Here is a 24,134-nt window from a genome sequence, read left to right on the forward strand (position 1 = left end):
TCTTGAAACATTTCTCCTCCACCATTAACAGTAGAAGTGACATCAACCTGAGGTGGAACTAGACAGACATGCTGTAGAAAGCACATTTGGATGAGATTTTGGTTGCTCCTTTGTAAGCTTGTGGTCCTTGTAATCTTTGGTGATGGCGTCTATCAAATAATTCCTTAGTATACATACTTTTCCTTTGTAACTTCTCAGATTTATTTTTAGTAGGGTTAGCATGACTCCATTTTGAGTTATAGTACGACTAGGGAAATATGGCTCCAGATGGGACCATAGCATATCCTGCAGCAGGTGAGGGACAGACAGCGGGTGGAATATGGACAGAGACCTGCAGATGGGACATATGGAAAGGGTTTATTGGGGGAAGGGAAGGGAATAGGGGAAGGGAAGAGATAGAGGCAGAGTTAGAAAAGAGATGGGGAGACAGAGATGGGAAAGAGAGAAAAGAGACTGGGTGGACTTTTCCTCTTAAAGGGCCAGGGTACACATGCCATGTGCAGAGGGGTGACTCTGTGCCAGGTTCCCAAGGGGTGAGGCCAGGTTTGCCTGGATATGACACTGGCAATCTTCACATTTCTATTATACGAAGATGAGCAAAAACAGAGCTATAGACACCCTGACATGTCTGGAGAACATTTACTGATTTGGTCAGATAGCTATCACTAAACAAAGCAAGCACCTAACATGGTGGTGCACTCCTATAATCCCATCACCTGGGAGGCTGAGGCAGGAGAATTGCCATGAATTGGAAGACACTGTGGGCTACATAGTGAGACCCTGCCTGAAAATGAAGCAAATCATCCATTCATATCATGTTATGAGGATCAGGCAGCAGCCTTTCTGGGGGGTGTGGGGGGAGCCTCCATCATGGTCAGGCCTGGGAATAATTGTCCAGTAGACATCTTGTCTTCTTATTGTCTCCATCCACTCTTGCTAAGAACTTAGCCTGAAACAGAAATTTGGCACAGTTCTGGAGGCTGGAAAGTCCAAGGAAATGCCAGCAACTAAGTGTCTGTTAAGGGCCCATGGCCTCATAGACTGTTTTTACTGTTTCTTCATGGTTTTGAGGATGAAGATGGGGGTGGGAGGAAGGGAGCGTGGAAATTTCCCTTATGCCACTTTCATAAGGCACTAATTTCATAGTTGAGAGCTCAGCTCTCCTGACCCAATCAACTAGCCAATACCCCATCCATTCATAGCACCACCCTGGGTGCTGGAGTGCAATATTTGGACCCAGCAAACATTCATGCTACAGAACACTCCTTCCTAGTCCATGTCTGGAAGCAACTTGTTATTCCCATGGCCAGATTCTTCAGAAACAACCACCAAATCCTAAACACACTACTTTTTTTTTTTTTTTTAAGCCTGTGGTAGATGCTGGTATTTTCTGATTGGCTGACTGCGACCTTGGATGTAAGTCTTATAAATGTAGAGCAGAATCGACTAGTTAATCCATGATCAGGACACATCTATAACCGATAAGCTTTGCTGAAGGTCAAAAGTATTTCTCATAACAAAGTTTTTAGCTTATCTTCAAAGTGCCCTGGATCTGTCTTCGACGTTAGTTGAGGGGTCTGCGCCAGTCACATACCATTTTAGAGTTCTGAGTGGAATCAAATACAGTCTTTGGGAACACTGGCTCCAAGGGCTTAAGAGGGATTTTTGCCAAAAAACTAGATTACAACTGGCTGTCCTGAGCTAGGTCAGCGGACTCCGTGCAGAGAGGGGCCTAGGTTATAGGTGCAAAGTTTCCAACAGTTCTGCGAGCCGCACCACCCACTCTACTTTTGCATTGTTTCCTCACGCTTGTGGAAAAAAGGAGGCGCAGCTGGAGTGTGAAGATCGTGATGTTTACTTCTGAATTTGAGTTTGTCGGCTCTTACGTAGAGTCTGACCTTGCTGCACTCCTCTAAGGGGCTCCCTCTGCAGTCATCCAGACTGTGACTCCCTTTCTCGCTGCTCACCGCATGCACCCCAGTCCCCACCCGAAAACTTGTACACAAAACCTGCCGGCCAGCGGCAGGGAAAAGCCACGCCCTCACCCGGCTCCAAGCGCCCCGCCCCTTCTCGGCTCCGCCTCAGTCAGTTGGAAGAGTCACGCCCCTCTTGTCCGAGACCACACCCTCCCCACCCCGCCTCCTTTGGCCACGCCCTCTCAGGCGCTCCCCTCTTCTTCGAGCCACGCCCCCTCAGGTTCCGCCGCTTTCCCGGCCCCTCCTCCTGTGGGCCACGCCCCTCCTGACTTTGCGGACCACGCCCCGGCCCCGCCCCCTCCCGGCCGGGCCCTCTCTGTCTTTGGTCAGTAGGGGCCCGGGAGGCGGCGGCAGCGGCGGCGGCGGCGGCGGGTACTGAGGAGAGGGACGCGGCGGCGGAAGGGAACGCGGAGCGGTCGCGCGCGCGGAGGGCAGCTCCGGGCGGGCGCGGTGCGGTTGCTGCCGGCGCTCAGGGGCCCTGGAACAATGGCGCGGTGCTCGCGAGGCGCGCTACTGCTGCTGCTGGGCGCGCTGCAGGTGCTGGCGCTGCCGGGGGCCGCGGCGGACGGTGCGGACCTTCACGGTAAGTCCGCCGGCCGAGCGGGAGCACGCTCCGAGGCGGCCTGCGTCTCCACGGCCGACGTCCGCGTGGGAAGTTCCCCGCGTCTGCCGTAGGCTCCGCGGGCGAGGGGAACAGAGCTTGAGGCGGATCCCCCTGGCCGCGGGGCCACCTGCCTATCGAGAGAGACTCGGGCTTTCCCGGGCTCCGGGGCGGCCAGCCAGCCGGCCCACCCGCCCTCCCGCGTGGTGTGGGTAACATGTTTAGTTTCCCTGGGGTCGCCCTTCTGCTGAGGACCCTGGAGTTCTGTGGCTGGTACAGAGACCTGTGGATTGAAATACGTCCGCTGACGCATGCAGAAACAAGTCTGATTTTCGAATGCCCACACAGCTTCCAGCTGAAGGCGCCCCGGACTCTACAAGTTAGATCCCAGGGCGGCTGAGGCTGGGTGGGAGCCTTGGGCGCGCGCCTTGCTCCCCCGCGCAGGTGAGGCTTTTGCCCGGGCCGAGGCCACTAGGGCTGTGAGCCACCTGCGCAACAACTTTCAGGTCTCGGTTGTCCGGAGCCCACGACGTCACTAAGGTCGTAACAAAGTGATGTTGGCAGCCTTCCGTGTAGGGTATTTTGTTTCCCTTCGGGACCTTGACCTTTTGGGCACTTTGAGAACTCCGAGTTTGTTAGAATTCTGTTTTCCCTTATCTCCTACTACAGCCCAATCGCTAGAGAAACAGTAAACTAGGATAAGTAGCTTTAAGCGACCAGGGGTTTTGTGGTTTTCAGCTCTGTCCATCTCTTTCTGTGTGTGTATGAGTGTGTGTGTGTGTGTGTGTGTGTGTGTGTGTGTGTGTGTGTGTGTGTTCTCAGCCATTTTCAGCTCTGTCCATCTCTTTCTGTGTGTGTATGAGTGTGTGTGTGTGTGTGTGTGGTGTGTGTGTGTGTGTGTGTGTGTGTGTGTGTGTGTGTGTTCTCAGCCATGGAGAGATATCCATTAAGTCAGTTTACTTAAGCAGATGGTTTGGTTTGGGCCCAGCACCTGCTTTTGCTGGAATAATCCGGGTGAATTAAACAACCTTATTTGTTGAGCTGAATTTCATTTTTGTTGAGCTGAATTGTTTTTGTTGAGGCAGGATCTAGTAACCCTTAAGGCCCAAGCTGGCTTTGAACTTCCTACGTAGCTAAAGATGATCTTGAACTGCTAAACTTCTAACTCTACTTCCCAAATTTTCAGGGCTTACAGGTTTTTATCACCTCAATCGCTAACATTTTATGTTTGCACTTTTGACCCATAACTGTGGCAAGCTGGAATTGCAGACCTAATTCTGAGATTGGTTAAGGAAAGAAGGAACAGTAAAATTGTGCCGGTGTTCTGCCTTAACAGTAAATATTATGCTAATGTTTATGGAAGGAGGCCTTCATTTTCCCCAACTGCTTGCTTTGTATGTACAAATATACCTATTTACTCTCATGAGTTGCTGATTACGGAGCAAAGTGGAGTGCTCTTTTCTAGCTTTTGCCCTCATAAAACATTTTTGTTGTCGTTCGTCTTTCTTACTACACTTTGTATATGAATGGCTCACTAGAGAGGTCAGTGCTATTTGGAAAACTTGAAACGCTCTCTCTGATGCCCTGGTGTCATGAACTGGTAGAACCAATGAGTTCAGTTTTATAGACTGTGTCACCTTCAAACTGTGCTGAAAGGCTTTCCTAAGTGAGTAATCAACAGGACCAGGCCCTCTGGTAATCCCTGCATTTAAAAGGAACGAGCAAGCAGGACATTTTAGTTTAAGACTAGCATGAGCTACATAGGGAGACCATATCTCTAAAAATTATAAAACAAAACAAAAACAGGTAACTGTCTTAGAAGTCTTTGTATCCAGCATGTAATTAGTATAAGCAACATTTCAATACATGGTGATTTTTAGCAGTCATACTGAAATATAGCTAATGTTTGCTAGGTACATTTCGACATATTCCCCACAACTATGCAAAATTAAGATCTGTAAATCACACCAGGGTCCTCATATACCATCTCCATCACATAACTGAGAAGTCTGAGATTTTCAGGTAAGCTAACCTACTTACATTACAACAAGTAATACATGTTTGACTTCAGATCAGAACCCAGACTCAGCCATTTCATCACGGAGCACATCAGGTGATGCTAGTTCTCACTGTTTCCATTCCACAGTGCTGTCCGGAATATTGTGGAAAACTGAAAATAATGTCATGGAGCTTCTGGGTTTCAAATATTATTCTGCCTGGCATGGTGGTACACACCTTTAATGCCAGCTCTTAGAGACAAAAGCAGATTGAGCTCTGTGAGCTCCAGGCCAGCTTGATTTACATAGTGAGTACCAGGACAGCCAGGGCTGTATAGAGCCTGGAAAAAAACAAAATAATAATAATAATGATAACAATTTATCATAATGATGATTCTGATGAGTGCGGTGGTACACACCTTTAATCCCAGCACTCAGGAGGCAGGATGGGAAGCTGTTAGCATTTTTTTCTTTTTTTGGTAGCAACTGACAGATAACTTCTATTAACCTATAACTAAAAAATATGGACATGTCTGTTCAAACATTCAAATATTTTGCCATGAAATGCTGCCTCTGAGTGACAGTGACTGATGCTTATGCAGCAATATGTACAGAGGTTGATCTCTGTGGCAGAGATGTGCCCAGTGTCTTGGGCAGTGGGACAGATCACTAGCTAATTAATAGATTGGACAGTGAAGCCAGAAGAGGGATGACCCAAGGGATGGCTTGGTAGAGGAAGAAGCAGCTGGTAATGTAACACCAGGAAGTTACGGAGAGGAGAGACATAGATCTACGCAGGGTTTGGATTAAAATCAGCCTGATCCATGTCCAAACTAACAGCTGAGTAGCTTTCTCTGGGCCTCAGTCCCTGTCACTGCAAAAACAGTGCTCCTGCTGTAGAATGTCCGGGAGGCTGAGGTGAAGGGAGCCTACCCCCATAAGCACTTACTGTTGTTGGACACTGCTTGATACCTGCCAAGCACATCGGAATTGATCAGGACCTGTCTGAGTTCCATTTCACACTGGATGATAGTCCCATCCAGAGGAAGATATTTGCATAGGAAATAGATTTAACAATTGGTAAATATTTCAAAGTTGTTGTTGCTGACTTTTCTTTGTGTTTTAAAGGTTTGTTTTGGATTTCTGTTTTGAGGGAGGGAGTTTGTTGGAAGTGTGTTGTTATGTCAGAAACATAAGTAACACCTTTGTTTCTCTTTACACTGGTGGCTTAGAGCAGGGCTCAGCCTGACCTCACTAGGGCTGGTCTCTGTGACAGGAACAATAATAGCATTACCTGGGTTGTAGTCTTTATACAGATTCCAAAAAAAATCACTAAAAAGTTGCTTACCTAGAGCATAGGATCCCTCCTCCCCCACCTTAGTACTAGCTTAAAAATTAGAAGACCTACTGAGATTTTCACTGAAAAATGAGAGACCTACTGAGTGAAACTAGGGGTGCTGGTGGTGAGGAGAAGATCACCCAAACAAAGAGCCTTTCCAGGATGTTCCACACCACCCCAGAACAGAGCTGATGTCCATCCTTCACCTCCACAGGCACCTTGACAAAGCTGTTGTCACCTGAGAGTAGCACATAGTGAGCACTGTGCATGTGTTTGTTGTGGAAGTTTGCTGTGCTCTGTGTGAAAGACTTAACAATGCAGCCTCAAACTCACTGACAGCTCCAAGATGTCTCAGAGCAACAGTGGTACAAGCAGAACTTCCTGTGGCATTGTCTCCCCTCCCCCACACCACTGCCATGCTCAGGCCTTGCCCAGCTATGAGTTCCCCTCCCTCTCATCTGCATACAGGCCCCAGGCTTAAAGGCATGGAGTATATGCATGATGGATACACATGAAATAAATGGGCCTCTCATTTTCTTCAAGCTCACAGTTACTTCAAAATGCAAGACTCTCTCCCCTCCCCCTGCAGCTCAAGAAACAGAGACAGCCTGACTGTAAGCATGTACAATGGGCTGTTCATCAACCTGGTGGCATCTGTAAGGGAAACATTCTGCATTCTTCCTCAGGGCCCTGAGGGCCCATGCTGTCTTTCCATGGTGTAGCATCTCTGAATTCTCAGTTGGCTTCAGTGTGCACACCTCTTGGAGCCCTAAACCTCTCACTGAAGGGCAGAGGCTCAGGCTGCGTTCCAAGTTAACTCAGTGCACCTTACTAATGTGTCTCTTTATTTCTGTAGGCTCTCCACAGGGAAACGACTCTGTGCCTCTGCTGACCTCCAGTGCTAACGTGACAGGTAAGTTTTAAGTTCAGGGTTTCCTTCCATCTAGGCTATAGCCCTGCTAGCCTAGTACTATTGTATTCAAACTGGTACAGGACCTGCCTGAACCCCAAGTTACTTTCAGGAATTCCCGGAGCCTGTATAAAGGATTGCCCACTATAGACATTAACAGGTGATGCCTTACTTGACTGTTGCTGTTAGTGTAGCAAAGATGTGAATAACTGGAGGAAAAAAAGTATGGGAAGCTGGGTGCCTGTAATCCTAGCACTTGAGAGGTGTATACAGGAAGATTAGGAGTTCAAGGTTGTCCTTGGTCACATAGGGACATCAAGGCAGCCCAGAATGCATTAGAACCCTGTTCTAATATGCTTTCAGTTGCTGTGATAAAATTCCATGGCCAAAAAAAACAACATGGCAGGAAAACAGTTTATTTCATCTTACAACTCTCAGGTTGTAAGAACTGAAGCCCGGCCCATGGGGGAATGCTGCTGAGTGGCTTGTTTCTCGTGGCTTGCTCAGCTTGCTTTCTTATACAGCCCAGGACCACCTGCCTGGGGTGGCACCACCCGCAGTGGGCTGTGCCCTCCACATCAACCTAATGGTTCCTATAGACTTGCCTGTAGGCCAGTGTGATTGTGAAAGACCCCCGAAGAGGCACTTTCGTAGAGGGAGACCCACACACCCAGGAATCAGCGAGGCCACGAACTGGATGCAAAAAACAAGAGGCTTTATTGGAGACGCGGGTACCCGGGGCGACTTAGCCTTTGTGTGGCTAAGCGCCCCGAGCCAAGGGAAAGGGGTCCTTATATAGGGAAAAAGGCGCAAGCTAGGAGCAGGGATTCTATTGGATAATTCTAATGAGGCATTGTACAGAGCTATTCCCATTGGTCAATGTATATGAGGCGCTATACAGGGTTATTCAAATGAGGCAAAGTACAGAGTTATTCAAATGAGGTGAAACACAGAGTCTTTCAAATGAGGCGAAATACAGAATCATTTCTATTGGATGGTTCAAATAAGACACAGAGCCATTCCAGATCAGCATATTCTCAAGGTCTGGTGTCTGGTACAACAGACTCAATTCCCCCTCCCTCCGCGTCCAGATGGCTGACCTTGGGGGCGGAGACCTTGGGACGGAGTGTTTCTCATCGGGCGGGGCTCAGGGGCAGGGCTCCAGGCCGGCTCCCTTGGTGTTCGTTCTCGTGCCGGCCCACCTGGTGCTCGCCCTCGTGCCGGCCCACCTGGTGCTCGCCCTCGTGCCGGCCCACCTGGTGCTCGTTGCTCGGCCCCAGCCTACCTGGTGCTCGTTCTCGGGCCTGCCCATCTGGTGCTCGTTGCTCGGCCCCAGCCCCGAGGCTCGGTGCCAGGCGGGGCGGGCCGGGGGCGCGAGCCCTGCGGGGTGAAGGCTTGGGAGGCCCCGGCAGCTTCGGGGCAGGGGGCTCAGGGGCATTTCGAGCGGGTCTTTCAATTGAGATGTCCTCTCAGTTGAGGTTTCCCTCCTCCCAGATGGCTGACCCTTGTATCAAGTTGACCAGCACAGTCCACATCTCAAACAAAGCAAAAACTTACTGGGATTTCAATAGTGAGGGAAAACATGTGGCTTATGAAGTTGTGAGTCTGCAGGCCCACTAATGAACAAAGTCCCCCTGAACTGTCCTTGCTGGCTCTGAATGTGACTGTTTGAGCCATCAGACTTCAACCTGCCATCTTGTTTCTCAGGGAGACAATTAGTGAGGCACCTCACTCACACTTTTAGTTTGGAACAAATGAGCCCTTCTTGGGGCTCCACACTCGCTAGCTTGAAGGTGTTACCGTTGCATAATAGGGCATCTTGACATTGTCTTCATTCCTAGGGTTGACTGAGTCAGAAACAGGAAAAGGTTGCGCATACTCTGCTCTTACTGACACACTCTGAGTGCTCCGGGCACAAAGTGGACCACATCTTGGCTCCCTGGGTGCTTAGTCCCTTGGTCCCTGCCATTGCATGCACTTACATCACTGGGCTGCTTCATGGAGTTGTGTTGTTATTTATTTCCTTGTTTGATCACGTCATGTAACAGAGCTTAAGTTTCCCTTGAGTTCACTGTGTAATGCAGGCTGGTCTTGAACTTGAGATCCTCCTGCCTCAGCCTTGTGGGTACCGGAGTCCTGGGTGGTTCATCTCACACTTTTGTGCTTTGCTCTCACTAGCTCTTCCTTTCCTGCTGATGTCTGGTGAAACATAGCTATGCCTCTATTATGATCATAATAATGACTTGCTGAATTTCAGCATATGTAGCAAAATTACAGAAAACTTTTTTGTGGGGGAGAAAAGGGCTAGAAAGATACCCCTAGGTATACTAGTATTTATCAACTGAGTGATAGGTAATCACAACAAGTATAGTAGTATTTATCAACTGGGTGATAAATTATTATCAGCAAGTATAGTAGTAATTTCCACTGGGGGATTGAATGTTTTACATATATGTTATTAGGCTGTTTGGGGGATGTGTTTTCCTGTTGGCTTATTTTAGGGTGAAAGAAAATGTGTGCGTGTGTCATGTGGAGCCCAATGGTTGACCTCAGGTCTCTTCCTTCATCACTTTCTATGTGTGTTATTTTTATTTATTATATTTATAGAAGATGGCTTAGCAGTTAGGAGCTTTTGTTGCTCCTATCAAGGGAGAGCCTGAGTTCAGTTTCCAGTACCTACACCAGGTGACTCATACCCAGCTGTACACCAAGTCCAGGGAATATAATGCCTTTGGCCTCAACACACACACACCTAAGGTTTTTTTTTATTTTTTTTTTAAAGTAAAACAGCAGAACTTTAAAAGGGGTGGGGAAAATTATATAGAGAGTGATATGGGAAAGAGTTTCGCTAGCTGCTATGAAAAGCCAGTTCAGACTTGACCTGTTGAGTTCTTCATGCTATTAACTGCATTCATGTCCGTGTGCTTGCATCTGAAGATTGCTGGTAATGTGTAATGTCCCTAGGTTTTCCCGAACAGATTGTGGCGTGGAATAATCATATACTGTATGCCCACTTACTGAACCAGCTGTATGTTTGGATTGCCTGCTTGGCTTGGTGCTGTTTCACTCACAAGGTATTTAGTAAATAAAACCCATCTGAGTTTGCCTTCATGAATGTTCCATCAAGGGAGGGGGGGGAGTATAAGGAAGTAATGAACTGCAGGTTGTTTTGGATGGTGGTAAGAGATAAACAGGTTAAAGTGATAGTAGGTGATGTGGTAGAGACTGACCACAAGGTCAGGTTCTTTGGTGTGGGTAGACCTGTGGGCTGAATCAAGGTGAGATTGGAAGACTGGAGAGAGAGAGAGAGCCAGCCCTATCCACACCAGAGGAGAGAGCCTTCCAGGCAGGAGAAACAGCTAACATAGGCGCCATGTTGCAGGTACTCTGAAGCAGGAGTGAGCCTCTTCCTCCAAGAAATATTGGCATGATATGGAGAGGTGTCTGTTCCTTAGTTATGTTTTCATAAACGGAACTAGGGAACAAAACAATTACTTATTAGCTGTCAAAGCATAGGAGGCCAGAAACAAGGCAACTCAATTAGCTTTTCAGGGTCTTTTTTCCTCATAAAGTGAGGGCTCTTTTCCCTGTAGTTCTTCCAGGGAGCCTAACCCACTGCACTCACTCTCTCATACTCGGCAACTAGGATGATGTGCCTGCCCTAGCGTCCCTTTCCATGGCTCTGTATACACTAGAGTTGTGATTAGGAGCCTGAATTGCACCTAGCACGTTTATGATTCCACCAGGGTTGCTATATACTCCAACACTTTAAGCTTTTTGTTCTTATGGCTGGTTTATCCATGCTGCCCCCCTTTATGGTTGCGAAAGTAATTCATGGTTTATGTGGAAATTTTGTAAGATATAGTAAATAGCTGACATGGTTACTTGAGTTATTTTATTTTGTGTGTCTGTGTCTGTGTCCACTGGTTGTGTGGAGATCAGAGGACACCTTATAGGAGTGAGTTCTCTCTGTTCATCATGTGGGTCCTAGGGATGGAACTCAGGCTGTCAGGCTTGGCAGCAAGCACTGTTACCTGCTGAGCCATCTTGCCAGCACAATAACAATGTTTCAGACTTGAAAATTGTTAAAAGAATAGATTGTGAGGGCTCACCATAAAATAATGTGTGAGGTGGGGCTTGATTTAGCCATCCCACAATGGGTCAAAACATGTAGTACACCAAAATATATACATGATTTTAAAAGTACTTGTTTTTGGTCTGGTGTTTTCAGCTGAAATTTGTGAGCACAGTATTTGAAAAGTGGAAATCTAGACGGTCATGGCCCTGTACTTATAACCTGGTTGTTCACTCGTGTGGCCGTTGTCTCTCTTTCCTTCTTCTCTCTCTTTTGTTTTGTTTCTTTTTACAAAAGAAGCAAAATGACTTTATCCAAAGCAGAAACACAGTGCAGGTCAGAGTGGGCTAACCAGCCAGGACTGATACTGGGCCATCTAAACAAGAGTGCTTAGGAATGCCAGCTATTGTCTGAGGCTTCCTTTGATAGAGTTCAGGGAGCAGAATCACTAAGGGGGATTGTGTGGACAGTTCTTTTTGTTTTGTTTTGCTTTTTCTTGTTGTTGAAAAAATTTTCATACAATTTATTCAGATCACAGCCCTCCCTCCCCACTGGACAATGCATTTTAGGACCTTTGCTTTGAATAGAGTTTCTTTGCTACTTTCCCAAGAAAGGGAGAGAGGGAAGGAAGAAGGGGGAAAAGAATGAAAGAAGAAAGAACAACTAGCACACTGTGTCGGGTGCCCTGAGACTGCCTGAGGGCTCAGGGACTGGTTTGGTCATTTGTTTTCCCCACTAGTTTTTAGTGTCTCCCCACGATATGTAGTCCGTGTTGTCTTTCAGAGAAAATACAAAGAGGAAAAGGACCATTTTGTTGTTGCTTGGATATGGGTGATATGGAGTCGCTCTGAGTCTCTCCTCTCATGAGGCAGCACAGGTCTCACAGGGTCAGTGAGGTGGCATATACAGCCCTCGGCACTGAGCCCTGGCAAAGCAAGAACTCAGATAGTTCTCTCTCCTCTCTCCTCCAGTCTCTCCAGGCTCCCCTTGCTCAGGGCTTTTGTGCCAGACTGTTGTTGGTACCTAAAGCACTGTTCCCTCCTGTCTCTGCCTTTCGTGCCTGCCGTTCCCCCATTGAGTGTGAACATGAACACTCAGGCCTCGGTCCTTAGTGACAGCCCTTGATCTTCAGACATTGGCAGGCCCCAGGGCTTTGTCGTTCTGTGTCTACATGAGGCTTTCTCCCTGTTACTCCAACTGCAAAGCCAGTGCCTGAAGGGGCAGCACTGATTTCAGTCACCACTGCATCCCAGGGCCTCATGCAGGACCTGGCACAGATTTCTGTTGGAGCAGTAAGCAATAGCCAAGTGCATGGAAGAAGTGGACAGGCTATCCTAGCCCTGGGTGCCAGGAGTCACCAAGGTGCAGTCAGAGAACACAGAGCTCTTGTGTTTATGGAGTTGCCATGATTAGATTCTTTGTAGAAGCAACCCTGAATCTTAACTGCTTCCCAAGGTCAGGCTGTGTCGTGCTGCACAGCACTCTGGGTAAGGCCTCCACAGGTGATGCTGGGCCATCTCTGCCCTGTGCTGATCAGTAAGAAGGTAGAAAAGGTGAGAGGGGAAGGCTGGCCCTGAGGCTGTCGTAAGGGGGACAACTCTCTGTCCTAGAGAGGTGCAGAAGTCTCCCTGGAGTTTGAAATTGATCATAACACAGCCAGAAACCACTGAAAGACTGTGGGCAGTCACAAGATTTGATTGAGTGAGTGCAAATGGCTGTGGTGGGAGCCTACACAGGTCTGCTGATTGATAGGGATAGCAGGTAGGAGCAGGAGAAGCAGGCTGGTGTTCTGAGCTCAGATGTTTTATTGTTTGAGTCAGTGATCACTTAGCCGCCACATTTGGAGATCGTTTCAAAGGGAGGAATTTAAGATTGAACACTGGGAGTTTACAACAGACTAGAGAGGCCCAGCAGGCAGAGCTGTGTGAGAGAGGAGCAAGAACTGGGCTAGAGAGGGGAGAGACGCCCTCTTACTGTGCTCCATTGTCTGTGAGAGGCAGAGGTGACTGGCAATGGCAGCATTGAAGATAGGCAATTTTCACTTTCCCAGTGAGCCACTTAATAAAAAGGGTTCATGTGGATCAACAGCCCTTTGAATCCTGGAAATTATCTGGCAGTTAGGTTACCCATTACTTTTTAACTTTTAACATAAACGTCATAACTCACTGCAGTCTTTATTTACTTACTTGTGTGTCTGTCTGTGCCACATGAATGCAGTTATCCATGGAGGCCAGAGAGGGAGTCGGATCCTCCAGAGCCACAGGTCAGGTGGTTGTGAGCCACCCAGTGTGGAGGAACTGAACTTGGGTCCTCTGAAAGAGCAGGGAGCTCTTGTCTTACTCACCACTATTTTGCTATGAAGAGACACCAACTCTAGCTTCAGAGCAGCCGCCCAAGCTTAGCCATAAGTTGTTAGAAATACCGACCTGGTGCCAGCTGAGACCAGTTAAGTCGTGGAGGAAGCATAGTATTGAGGCGCACTCCACTGTAGCTGCAGCGGGGAAGCAGAGACCAAGGGGCTGTCTCCTCCTCAGTGGTCTTTGCATAGGCGGATGCTCAGCATGGCCGTCCCAGCTAGAGATGCGAAGAAAGTACAGGTGACAGTGTTTGGCAAGTAAGGGATTTGTTTCCCTGCTGGGTTTTAGAATATGTTGCCTGGTGATGGCCACTGCATGGAAGCCTTCTGAAAACAGACCTGACACCTCACCCACTGAGGCATGCTATACCATTAGTGTGATGGCTAACGTGTTTGGTCTGATACTCAGTCCATCAGCTGTCAAGAGAATACGGGAAAGTCTGTAGGGAAGTAGAGCTTCCCTGAAGTTCCAGAAAAGAACCTGAGAAGTTACAGAGAACAGTGGAGGTCTGCTTGCTTAGGTCAGCCTAACACTCATGTTCTCAGCACCCATTCCAGGCTTAGCCGTGAAATGTCCTGAAACTTCAAAGTTAGCTCATCCCCTGTAGTCCTTTTGTGACAGTGTAAAGAGGTTAGGGGAGAAAACGAATAGGAATTTGAATCATTTGTGCTCATTGCAGGGTACATGGGGTTAAAACTTGGCCCTTTGAGAGACTCCTGTGAAGGTGGACATCTTGATTTTTGTGGGGTTTGTGAATATACATGAAGACTTTTCAAAACCATAACCCTAATAGTCATGCTTATAGTTAAAAAAAATTAAGTCATGTTTTAGATTGCTGTCCAACCATTGCTCTCTGAATAATTTTTCATTAATGTACTCTGCAAAAAAAAAAAAAAAAAGAAATTGACAAGTCCTTTACCCACTGAGTCATCCTACTGACCATTTTTCTGTTTTGTCTCCATGGTCAAACTCCAGTGAGAACAGCAAAGATCTGACTGCTCTAATGGTGTCTTAATGCCCTCCACTTTCCCAGAACCCTTCCATCCTTATGTCAACGACCACAGTATCAAACTAACCACAGTATCAACATGTTAAAAAATTAGTTTATTTTTATTATGCTTTATTTCGGGGGCAGATGCCCATGGAGGCCAGAAGAGGCTGTTGGATGCCCTTGAGCTGGAGTCCTGGTGGGAGCTGCAGTAAATGCTCTGAACTCAAATCCAGTCCTCTGCAAGAGCAGTAACCTTTGGTTTGTTTTCCTTTTCTTTTTTTGTTACAAAGTCTGCCTGTTTTTTTTGAATTGTGTGAAGTAGCTGGAACCACCGGTGTTCACCACCATGCCTGGCTTTTAAGACCAAACTTTAGATTTTGTGTGGGCACATGCTTGTGCATGGTCAGTGTTGCTTCTCTTTCAGTTTCTGATTTATGTCACATAACATCCGTGTCACAGGATGGTCAGGATGTCTTTTTTATGATCAGAGTCATTCTGCTTTGGGTATACACCACACTGTCTTTGTCATCATCGGGTGTACAGTTAAGTTGTTTGCATTTCTGGTGATTGTGAGTAGCTCTTTGACATATTTGCTTTCTTTCCTCTGGATTGAGACCCAGACACTAGTGACCTGTCTGTTGCTGACAGTAGAATGCTAAAGTTGTCAACTACTGTTGTTGAGATTTTACTTCCATAGGCCTCCTAACATTTGCCTTTGCTGCCAGGAGCTCCATTGTTGAGTTCCTGTGTACTGGGAGCTGTTACTTCCTCTTGCTGGACTGAATCTGCCATCATTGTGTAATGGTCATATTTATTTGTACTGCTTTTGTTTTAACACACATTTTGCCTATGAAGTTACCCTCTCTTTAGATTCCATGTTCATGGAATGTTGTCTCCCCTTCTTTTACTTTCAGTTTACATGTACCCAAACAGTGGAACTTAGTTTTTTGAACAGACCATTTAGTATGATAGAGATCCTGGATTCTGTCCACATTTAGTCGCAGTCTTAATTGGGGGATTTAAAGCATTTCCATGCAAGGTTACAATTGATAGGTAGGGTCTGAGTCTAACTATTTTGCAACTGATTTTCTAGTTTTGTTGTATTTCCTTCTTATATGTTCTGGGTCCTTGTTTACTGCTTTTAGGTTTTACGTATTAGATTTGATTTATGGGTTTTTGGTTTTTTGTTTTTTGTTTTTTTGTTTTTTTTTTAACCCACAAAATTTGAAAGAAACAAGCCTTGATTGTAATTAGTGTTTCAAAACTAGTTCACTGATTTCCTTACCACTTAGGCAAAGGAATAGCTAGCTGTTCACTGGTGTGCCAGTAGGAGACCGTGGTGATATATTATTTATGATCTATTAAAACTTGCCTGAGGATTCAGAAAGCAAAAGCAGCCTCAAGCTATAGGAATCAGGCAATGGTGGTATACACCTTTAATCCCAGGACTCAGGATTAAGAGGTAGATGCATTTCTGTTAGTTCAAGGTCATACTGACTACACGAAATTGATCCAGTCCTGAAGAGAAACAGCTCACACAAAGATGATCTCAGCACTTGGGATTACACGCCTTTAACCCCAGGATTCATGAGAGGTATTTAAGACAGGAACAGGGTCTAAGAGCCAGCATTAATTCTCCAGCTACATTGAAGATAGGAAGACATTGAGTCTCAGGATTCTCCAGCCACCATGAGAATTGGGATTGCAGCCTGAGGTTTTATGGAGCCAGGATCGCCTTTCAGTCTGAGATAGAGGTTAAGAGCTAGTGGCCAGCTGCTTTGCTTCTCTGATCTTCAGCTTAAAGCTTGAACCCCAATTATTAGTCTCTGGGTCTTTTATTTATCATGCTACAGTAGACTGTCACCAAGGCTGTTGCTCAGCTGCCATCTTGCTGGGAAGAACATTTTTTTAAACATTATGCAACAAGCTCTCTTTAGGCTTTCAATGTTGTATAGAAATAAAAGCACAGTACCAACATTTGCATGCAGAGCAGAAATGCAATCAGTCCAACTTCAAGAGTCCCCATAGTCTGTCAGTCGCAACCCTGCTTTAAAGTCCAAAGTCTCTTCTGTGATTCAAGGCAGTCTCTTAACTGTAATCCGGTGTAAAATCAAAATCAAAAAGCAGATCACATACTTCCAATACATAATGGTGCAGGATATGCATTACCATTCTAAAAGGGAGGGAAGGGAGCATAGTGAGGAAAGACTGGACCAAAGCAAGACCAAAAACCAGCTGGGCAAACTCCAAACTCTGCATCTCCATGTCTGATGTCAAAACACTCTTCAGATCTCCAGCTCCTTTCAGCTTTTTTGACTTCAGCACACTTCTTTCTCTTGGGCTGGTTCCACTCCCTGTTAGCAGCTCTCCTAGCAAGTATCCCATGGTTCTGGTATCTCCGATATCTTGGGGTCTCGAAGGCAATCCAGGCTACACAGTTTCACAGAGTGGCCTTTCTGGGCCCCCATGTAGGGACACCGCTGACATGTGCCTGGCCTCAGCTGCTTTCCTTAGTCTCAGAGTGATATTCCATAACCCCTTCCTTATATCCTTGAATCTAGACTCAGAACCTTGTGCCCAAAGGTGCCTAGTTCTGCTGCTTGCTGGGGCAGGGACATACCCCCCTTGTTTATATACATCTTCCTTGGTTTTCTTTTTTTCAATGGTTTCCTTCATTGCCTAAGCTTGGCTGTCCTTGAACTCACTCTGTAAACCAGCCTGGCCTTAAACTCTGAAATCTGCCTGTGTCTGGAGTGCTGGGATTAAAGATGTGAGCTACCACACTGGGTCCTAAACTTGCCTTCATTCCTTTTCACAAGTTGGAAGCTTAGCTGGGCAGGGTCTCAATCTGAGGTCACTATTCTCTTTATTCCAATTAGTATTAGGTTTTTCTTTAAGCTTTTTATCTTCATTTTGTATTTTTCTTGGCTCAGCTTGCTCCTTTTCATTACAGATCTGCATAAGACTGGCCACTTATAACCATGCCACACAGTCAATATCAGACTGTTTTGAACTTGCCTCCGATAAGACTGTTAATCCAGAACTCTTCACGTTAGCCTCAGGCAGGTTTCTTAGACAGGGCAGAAAGCAGCCACATTCTTCCTCAAAATATCACAAGAACAGTGTCTAGGCCACATATTAATATTCTTCTCTATAACCTCTTGAGCCAGGCCTCCACAGTTCAAATCATCTTCAGCACCACCGTCTTCCATGATTCCACTAATATTGTCCATCGAGGCTCACTTAAAAGAATTCAGCTGCTTTTCTAATCCAAAGTCCACATTCTATAATAAAAACATGGTCTGACCTTCACAGCAATGCCCCAGTTCCTGGTACGTCTTAGTTACGGTTTTTGTTGCTTGAAGAGACACCATGACCATGCAGTTCTTATAAAGGAAACATTTAATTGGAGCTGACTTACAGTTCAGAAATTTAGTCCATTAATTATGTCAGGAAGCATGGCAGCACACAGGCAGACATGGTGCTGGAGAGGTAGTTTCAGAGTTCTACATCTGGATCCACAGGCAGCAGGTAGAGACAATGAGCTACTAGGCCTGACTTGAGCTTCTGAAACCTCAAAGCCCACCCCCACTGACATACTTCCTCCAAGATCATGCCTCCTAGTGGTGCCTCCTAATGGACTTGGGCGGGGGGGGGGGGGGGGGGCATTGTTATTCAAACCACCCCAGAGGGTCAGGGGTCCAGCCCTCATGTTTTTAGCTGAAAAGCCTGAGGCAGGGAGACAGTGCCAGTGGGCCGGGAGGCTTTTGCTGGACTTGTTAGAGGTAACTAAAACTTGAAAGTTCAGGTAGTTGAAGTTGCTCGTGAGTATTTATTGTATTAGTTCCTTTCAGTCAATGTGATGCAATACTATGGCAAATTCAGCTAAAGGGAGAAAGGGTTTATTTTGGCCTACAGTTTCGGTGTGGGGCACAGCTGTAGGAGCATGAAGCTAGCCCAGCAGTCAGGAAACAGACTGGTCATATTTTATCTGCACACAGGAAGCAGAAAGAGAGAACAGGAAGTAGGACCAGGCTGTTAACCCTCAGAGCCTGACCTAATGACAGACTTCCTTCATCAAGGCTCTGTGTCCTAAAGTGCTACACTGGGGACCAAGTGTTCCAGTACAAAGGCCTGTGAGGACGCTACAGGTGTAGGTTGTAGAGCCCTGAGAAATGAAGATCCGTCTGCATGAGAATGGAGAGTAAAGCATGAGTGGATTCTGACCCGAGGGATTTTGTAAAGTTCGAGGAGTCAGAGCATCTGAATGGCTATAGACTGCAGACAGCATTTCAAGGATTAATAGATTCCCTTTGGTTCTTGTAGTTCTTACCCAGATACTGTTATTTACTAGATGTGCCTCCCCACCCCTACCCTCCTGGTGAGGATTGAGGCCTAGCCTCACACTGTTAACCAAGGCATCCATCGTAGAGTAGCACTTCTATTCGTATTGGTAGAAGGAGGGAAGTTCTTGCATGGAAGTAGGGTCTTTGTGTCCGTTTCCTTCTAGTTCTATTCATGGGTTTACAGGGGTTAGAGTTAGTACAGGCAGAATGTTTAGAGCAGCCTGCATGAGCTGGCACTCTGTGCCTGTTCCAGTGTTGTTAGAACTGAGTCCAGTGTTCAGGAGTGGAGAAGCCAGGTCTGGTTAGGATACCATTGTCTCTTAGACCCTTAAAACTAGCAAACTCTGGCTGCTGTATTGATGTGTGCTGACAATTCTGCTCTTGTACCAGCTATTCCTTTGTCATGGGCACTCAACAAATGTTCATTCTGTACTTATGTGTCCAAATGACGTAGGACAGTGTACCATGTACCAGGAGGCACAGAGACTTAATTGGTCTTAGATAACCCTGCTAGGATGTCTCAACTGAGTTGGAAGGTTGTAATAAGGAACAAAAAGCCGTAATAGCAAATATAAACATACGGGTAAAAAGATGAGTGCCCAGAAGAGGAAGAGATCACTTTGAAAAAAGAAAAATCTTGGAACTGGAAAAAAGGCTCAGCAGTTAAAGAGTGCTTGTTTTTTCTGAGGCCCCAAGTTTGATTCCCAGCACCTACCTGGTGGCTCACAACCGCTTGTCCAACACCTTCTCTGGCCAGTGTGGACACCAAGCATGTACATGGTGCACCAGTATATGCCCAAGCAAAACACATCTTTAAAATTTTAAGGAAAAAAAAAAAAAAAAACAAGAAAATCTTTAAGGAAATAGTCCTTGAACCCTTTTGACAGGATTGGAGGGAAGTGATGCAGGTCTTTGGGGGTAAGAGCCCTGGTGAGGAGAAGCAAGCCAGGCTGGGCGCCCAAGGTCCAAGCTGATCTTACCTGTGTTCCCTGTGCTGTGTGTAGTAGTAGCAAAAGTGGAGATTGTAACAAACCATGCTACCAGGCATGGTCCAAGTATCTCACCTGTGTCTTTGCATTCAATGTAGTGAGCACAGGAATTGAGGGTCACTTGCCTTACTTTACATAGAAAGAGGCTCATGGGTTTTTATTATTCATCTATTTATATTACATCCTGACCACAGCACCCTCCCCCATCCTCCCCTTCCAGTCCCTCTCCACAATACCCCCCACAACCCTCCCCTTCCATCTCCATCCAGGAAAGGGCAGGTATCCTAAGAGTATTCATAAAACACAGCATATCAAGTTGTAGTAAGACTAAGCACCTCCCCATGTATTGAGAATGGACACAGTGACCCAGTATGAGGAGTAGGGTCCCAAAAGCCAGTAAAAGAGTCAGGGACAGCCCCTGCTTCCACTGTTAGGAGTCCCACAAGAGTACCAAGCTACACAACTGTAACATATATGCAGAGTGCCTAGTTCAGTCCCATGCAGCAGACTCCCTGGTTGTAGGTTCAGTCTCTCTGAGCCCCTATGAACTCAGGTTAGTTGATTCTGCGAGCCTTCCTGTGGTGTTCTTGACCCCTCTGTCCCCTACACTCCTTTCTCCTCCTAATGTTTGACTGTTGGTCTCTGCTTCTGCCTCCTCGGTTACTAGATGACACCTCTCTGATGACAATTGGGTCAGGCACCAATCTAGTCACAGGAGTTGGTCAGTTCTTCTATTGCTAGAAGTCTAAGCTGGACTACTCCCCATAGACTCCTGGGAGATTGTGCTGTGGCAGGCTTCCAACCAACCCCAAAATGCCTCCCTGTGCAGTCCCCCTCAGCACTCTCCCCTTCCATGCCACCCCAACCTGATAGTTGCCATCCCCATCTGCCTCAGTCCACTCGTGAAATCTCTTCTATTTCCCCTTCCCGGGAGATCTGAGTATCCCCCAAGAACTCTCCTTGTTACCTAGTCCCTCTGGGTCTGTGGATTATAGCATCATTATCCTTTATTTTACAGCTAATGAGTGAGTACAGACCATGCTTGTCTCTATCAGTCTGGGATACCTCACTCAGGATTTTTTTCTAGTCCCATTCATTTGAGGCTCAGTGGGTGACTGATACATAAGGACTCTGTGTCCTGCCAATCTTGACCATGAGAACTGATACAAAGCAGGCAACATTCTTTATCTCCTCATCTACACTAAGTTGAACATGACCTTTCCTTGAAGATTGTCCTTCTGAGAACGCTGCCTGGTGAGCATGTGATTGGGTGTTGAGGTAAGCCTCATTCTCACTCCTATCTTGAGGACCCACTTCCGACTTTGCCTCAACCTTGACAAAGTCAGGAAACTAGTAATGTCTCTGTAGATCAAGCTTGAACTCTGAAGAAAGGAATCAAGTCTTTTGTGCCCTGCTCCATCCACTCCCATGTTCACTTCCAGTCTGTAGGATGTCAGTAAAGACCCTTCTCCAGGTTTGCTGTGATGAACTCTGCATGTGTAGGTGCTTCCTAAGTAGTTATCTCCTTAGACATCTTCTCACAGTCACAGCCCCTTTCTATGTAAAGTAAGGCAAGTGACCCTCAATTCCTGTGCTCACTACATTGAATGCAAAGACACAGGTGAGATACTTGGACCATGCCTGGTAGCATGGTTTGTTACAATCTCCACTTTTGCTACTACTACACACAGCACAGGGAACACAGGTAAGATTAGGCGGTTCCAGCCTGGGAGGCTTCCAGATCCTTAGGGCTCTCTGTTCCCACATTCTAGAAGCTTCAGATAACTTAGGTTAGTTAGCTTTGTCGCTGTTCTCTGACAGACTGTCATCTGTCATTATGCCTCCCTCTGATTGCCCACTCCACCCTCAGTTTGCCTCTTTTAATCAGCAGTCAGCCAGGAACTTGTTCACAGTGTGTCTAAAATTAAAGTAATTTTGTTCTTTCTTTTACAATAGTTGAGATTCAGCTGTTTTAGGAATACACAACCCTGGAACAGACCTGGCTAGGGTGGGATGAAGGAAAAACAGATGACACAGAAAGCTGGGATTGTGCTCTGCTTCTCAGCTGGAGAAACTGGATCCCTGGAAGCTTGGGTGTTTATTACAGTGTGGAATAGAGATGAATCATTACATACCACTGGATGAGCAGGCAGGCTGCTCTCCATAGCAGTAGTCTTTGGGGGAGAGGGAGGGCATCTTCAGGCCATAAATATGAGGGAGAGAGAGAAAGCTGTGGTGGACATTTTCTGCACACTGTCGGCATTTGATCCCAAGAAAGGCTTTGCCATCCTTCTGAGTCTGAGGCTATGTGATCATTGACATGGCTGAGCTTATGTCAACATACATTGACTCAGGACTCCACTCACTCAGGGCTTCCTCTGTACCCTGAAGTAAAATAAAATTACTTTAATTTTAGACACACTTGTTTAAAAATCTTTACAGGCCTCTGGAAAACTGTGGCCATTCGCATTCGTGCTAATTTAGCCTTTGAGCTGATGCTTTAGTGTTGAAGCAAAAGCTTGAAAAAGTGGCCTCCTACCACTCCTTCCAGTAACTCCCATGAGTAATGGAGACATGCCCGCATTGTTCACTCATGTGAGTAACAGAGAGACATGCCCACAGTGTTCACTCCCTTGAGTAACAGAGAGACATGCCCACAGTGTTCACTCCCATGAGTAACAGAGAGACATGCCCACAGTGTTCACTCCCTTGAGTAACAGAGAGACATGCCCACAGTGTTCACTTCCTTGAGTAACAGAGAGACATGCCCACAGTGTTCACTCCCATGAGTAACAGAGAGACATGCCCACAGTGTTCACTACTGTAAGTAGTGGAGAAACATGCCCACATTGTTGGCTTTGTCTCTTGTACCAACTGCAAGTTCAGAGCTCCAAGCTTAGTGGAGTTTAAAAATATTCCTATTATGTACTGTCAATGTATGTCAGGAGTTAGGCAGTTACTCAGTATGGCTGATTTTATATTGCAGTCATTACTGGTGTGAACAAGTAGGACACAGCTCTCAGGTGGCTGACATCACCAGCTTATGGGCAGGAGGTCTCAGTTCTTCCCACACTGCTGTCCCTAGGCCTCAAGTGGTTAGCTTCCACAGCAGCCCTCTCCTGAAGAGAGCTTTGGAAGATTGCCTCAGGTCAGGAGGCATCACCTTCACCAGATTCTCTTTCTCGGAAGACAACCTCGAGACAAGGGATACAAAATCAGACCTCAACTTTTGGAACCGAGCATAGCAAAGAATCTGTAGACATATTATTGGGGGATAGGGACATACATACAGTATATGTGTGAAGGTCAGAGAACACACTGCAGGACTCGGTTCTCATTGTACAATTCGAGTTTCAGGGATGGAAGCTAGGTCATCAGACTTGGCAGCAAGCACTGTACCCACCGAGCCATATTGCTAGCTCTGGAAACATAATTTTAAATGTTCCCTATTTTGTAATATTTCATTGTGCACCATGGTATAGATTCAGATTTCCTTAGCCATACCCTATTGAATAAGTGCGTATCTTATTCTCCTAAGCAGTTTTGCAGTGATCTTACATATACATCATTAGCAGCTTGAGCTAGGATTTAGCTAGATTCCTAGATGTAGGATTTGGGAGTCAGTAGTTGTTAGAGTGTAAGGACCAGATTTCATATAACAAAAAAAGCATGAATATGTTCAAACCTATGTAACAGTGCAGCTCTTAGAAAAAAGGTTTAAATGTTCAGTGCAAAGAGATGTTGGAAGACATATGCATGGAGTAGTTACATAAAAGTGAAACCACGGAGAATAGACCTGTATGGTATAGAAACCCTACCAAGTGAAATAGTGTAAAAAAGCCCTTAGTTTATGACCTGAGAGGGAAGCAGGTAAGGGTACACTTGCACCTTGGGACTTTATTGACAGACTCTCTTAGGGTTACAATTGCTGTGATAAAACTCCATGATCAAAGTAACTTGGAGAGGAAAGGGTTTATGTGGCTTACACATTGCAGTCCATCACTGAAGAAAGTAAGGACAGGAACTCAAGCAGGACAGGAATCTGGAAAACAGGAGCTGAAGCAGACTGGACGGACAGGTGCTGCTTACTGACTTGTTCCTCATAGCTTGCTTGGCCTGCTTTGTTACAGAACCCAGAACCATCAGCCCAGGGATGGCACTCCCCACCTGAGCTGGGTCCTCCCCCATCAATCAGTGATTAAGAAAATGCCCTTCAGGCTTGCCTACAACCCATCTTGAGAGCTTGTTTGGAGGTTCTAGCAGGGGAGCGCAGCTACTCCTATACCCTTGACCGAAGACCTCCTCTATTCAGGGAAGGTCGTCCTCTTCGACTGAGCGTGCAGCTTCGGGAGGGACGCACATGGAGAGGTGAGGGAGGAAGGGGACACCTGCCTAGCCAGCCAGATCAGCCAAATCAACCCTGGCGATCAATGGGGTGACAGATGTCGCAGCCAGATCGCCCACATACGCCTACAACCCATCTTATGAAAACGTTTTTGTAATCGAGGTTCCCTCAGATAACTCTAGCTTGTGTCAAGTTGACATAAAAGTAT

At 46.4% G+C, this 24,134-nt stretch overlaps 1 protein-coding gene across 1 annotated transcript in view; it reads left to right on the top strand.

Moving 5' to 3' along the window:
• The first annotated feature begins 257 nt into the window (after positions 1–257).
• Positions 258–24,134, top strand: part of Tmem123 (transmembrane protein 123) — a 33,313-nt gene continuing 9,436 nt past the window's right edge. Inside the window, exons 1-4 of the mRNA XM_027415257.1 lie at positions 258–294; positions 1,982–2,196; positions 2,310–2,559; positions 6,770–6,826. Coding sequence (XP_027271058.1) covers positions 258–294; positions 1,982–2,196; positions 2,310–2,559; positions 6,770–6,826 — 559 coding nt within the window. The remainder of the gene's footprint in view (positions 295–1,981; positions 2,197–2,309; positions 2,560–6,769; positions 6,827–24,134) is intronic.

Source organism: Cricetulus griseus, chromosome 4, assembly GCF_003668045.3.
Source record: "Cricetulus griseus strain 17A/GY chromosome 4, alternate assembly CriGri-PICRH-1.0, whole genome shotgun sequence".
Taxonomy (NCBI): Eukaryota; Metazoa; Chordata; class Mammalia; order Rodentia; family Cricetidae; genus Cricetulus; species Cricetulus griseus.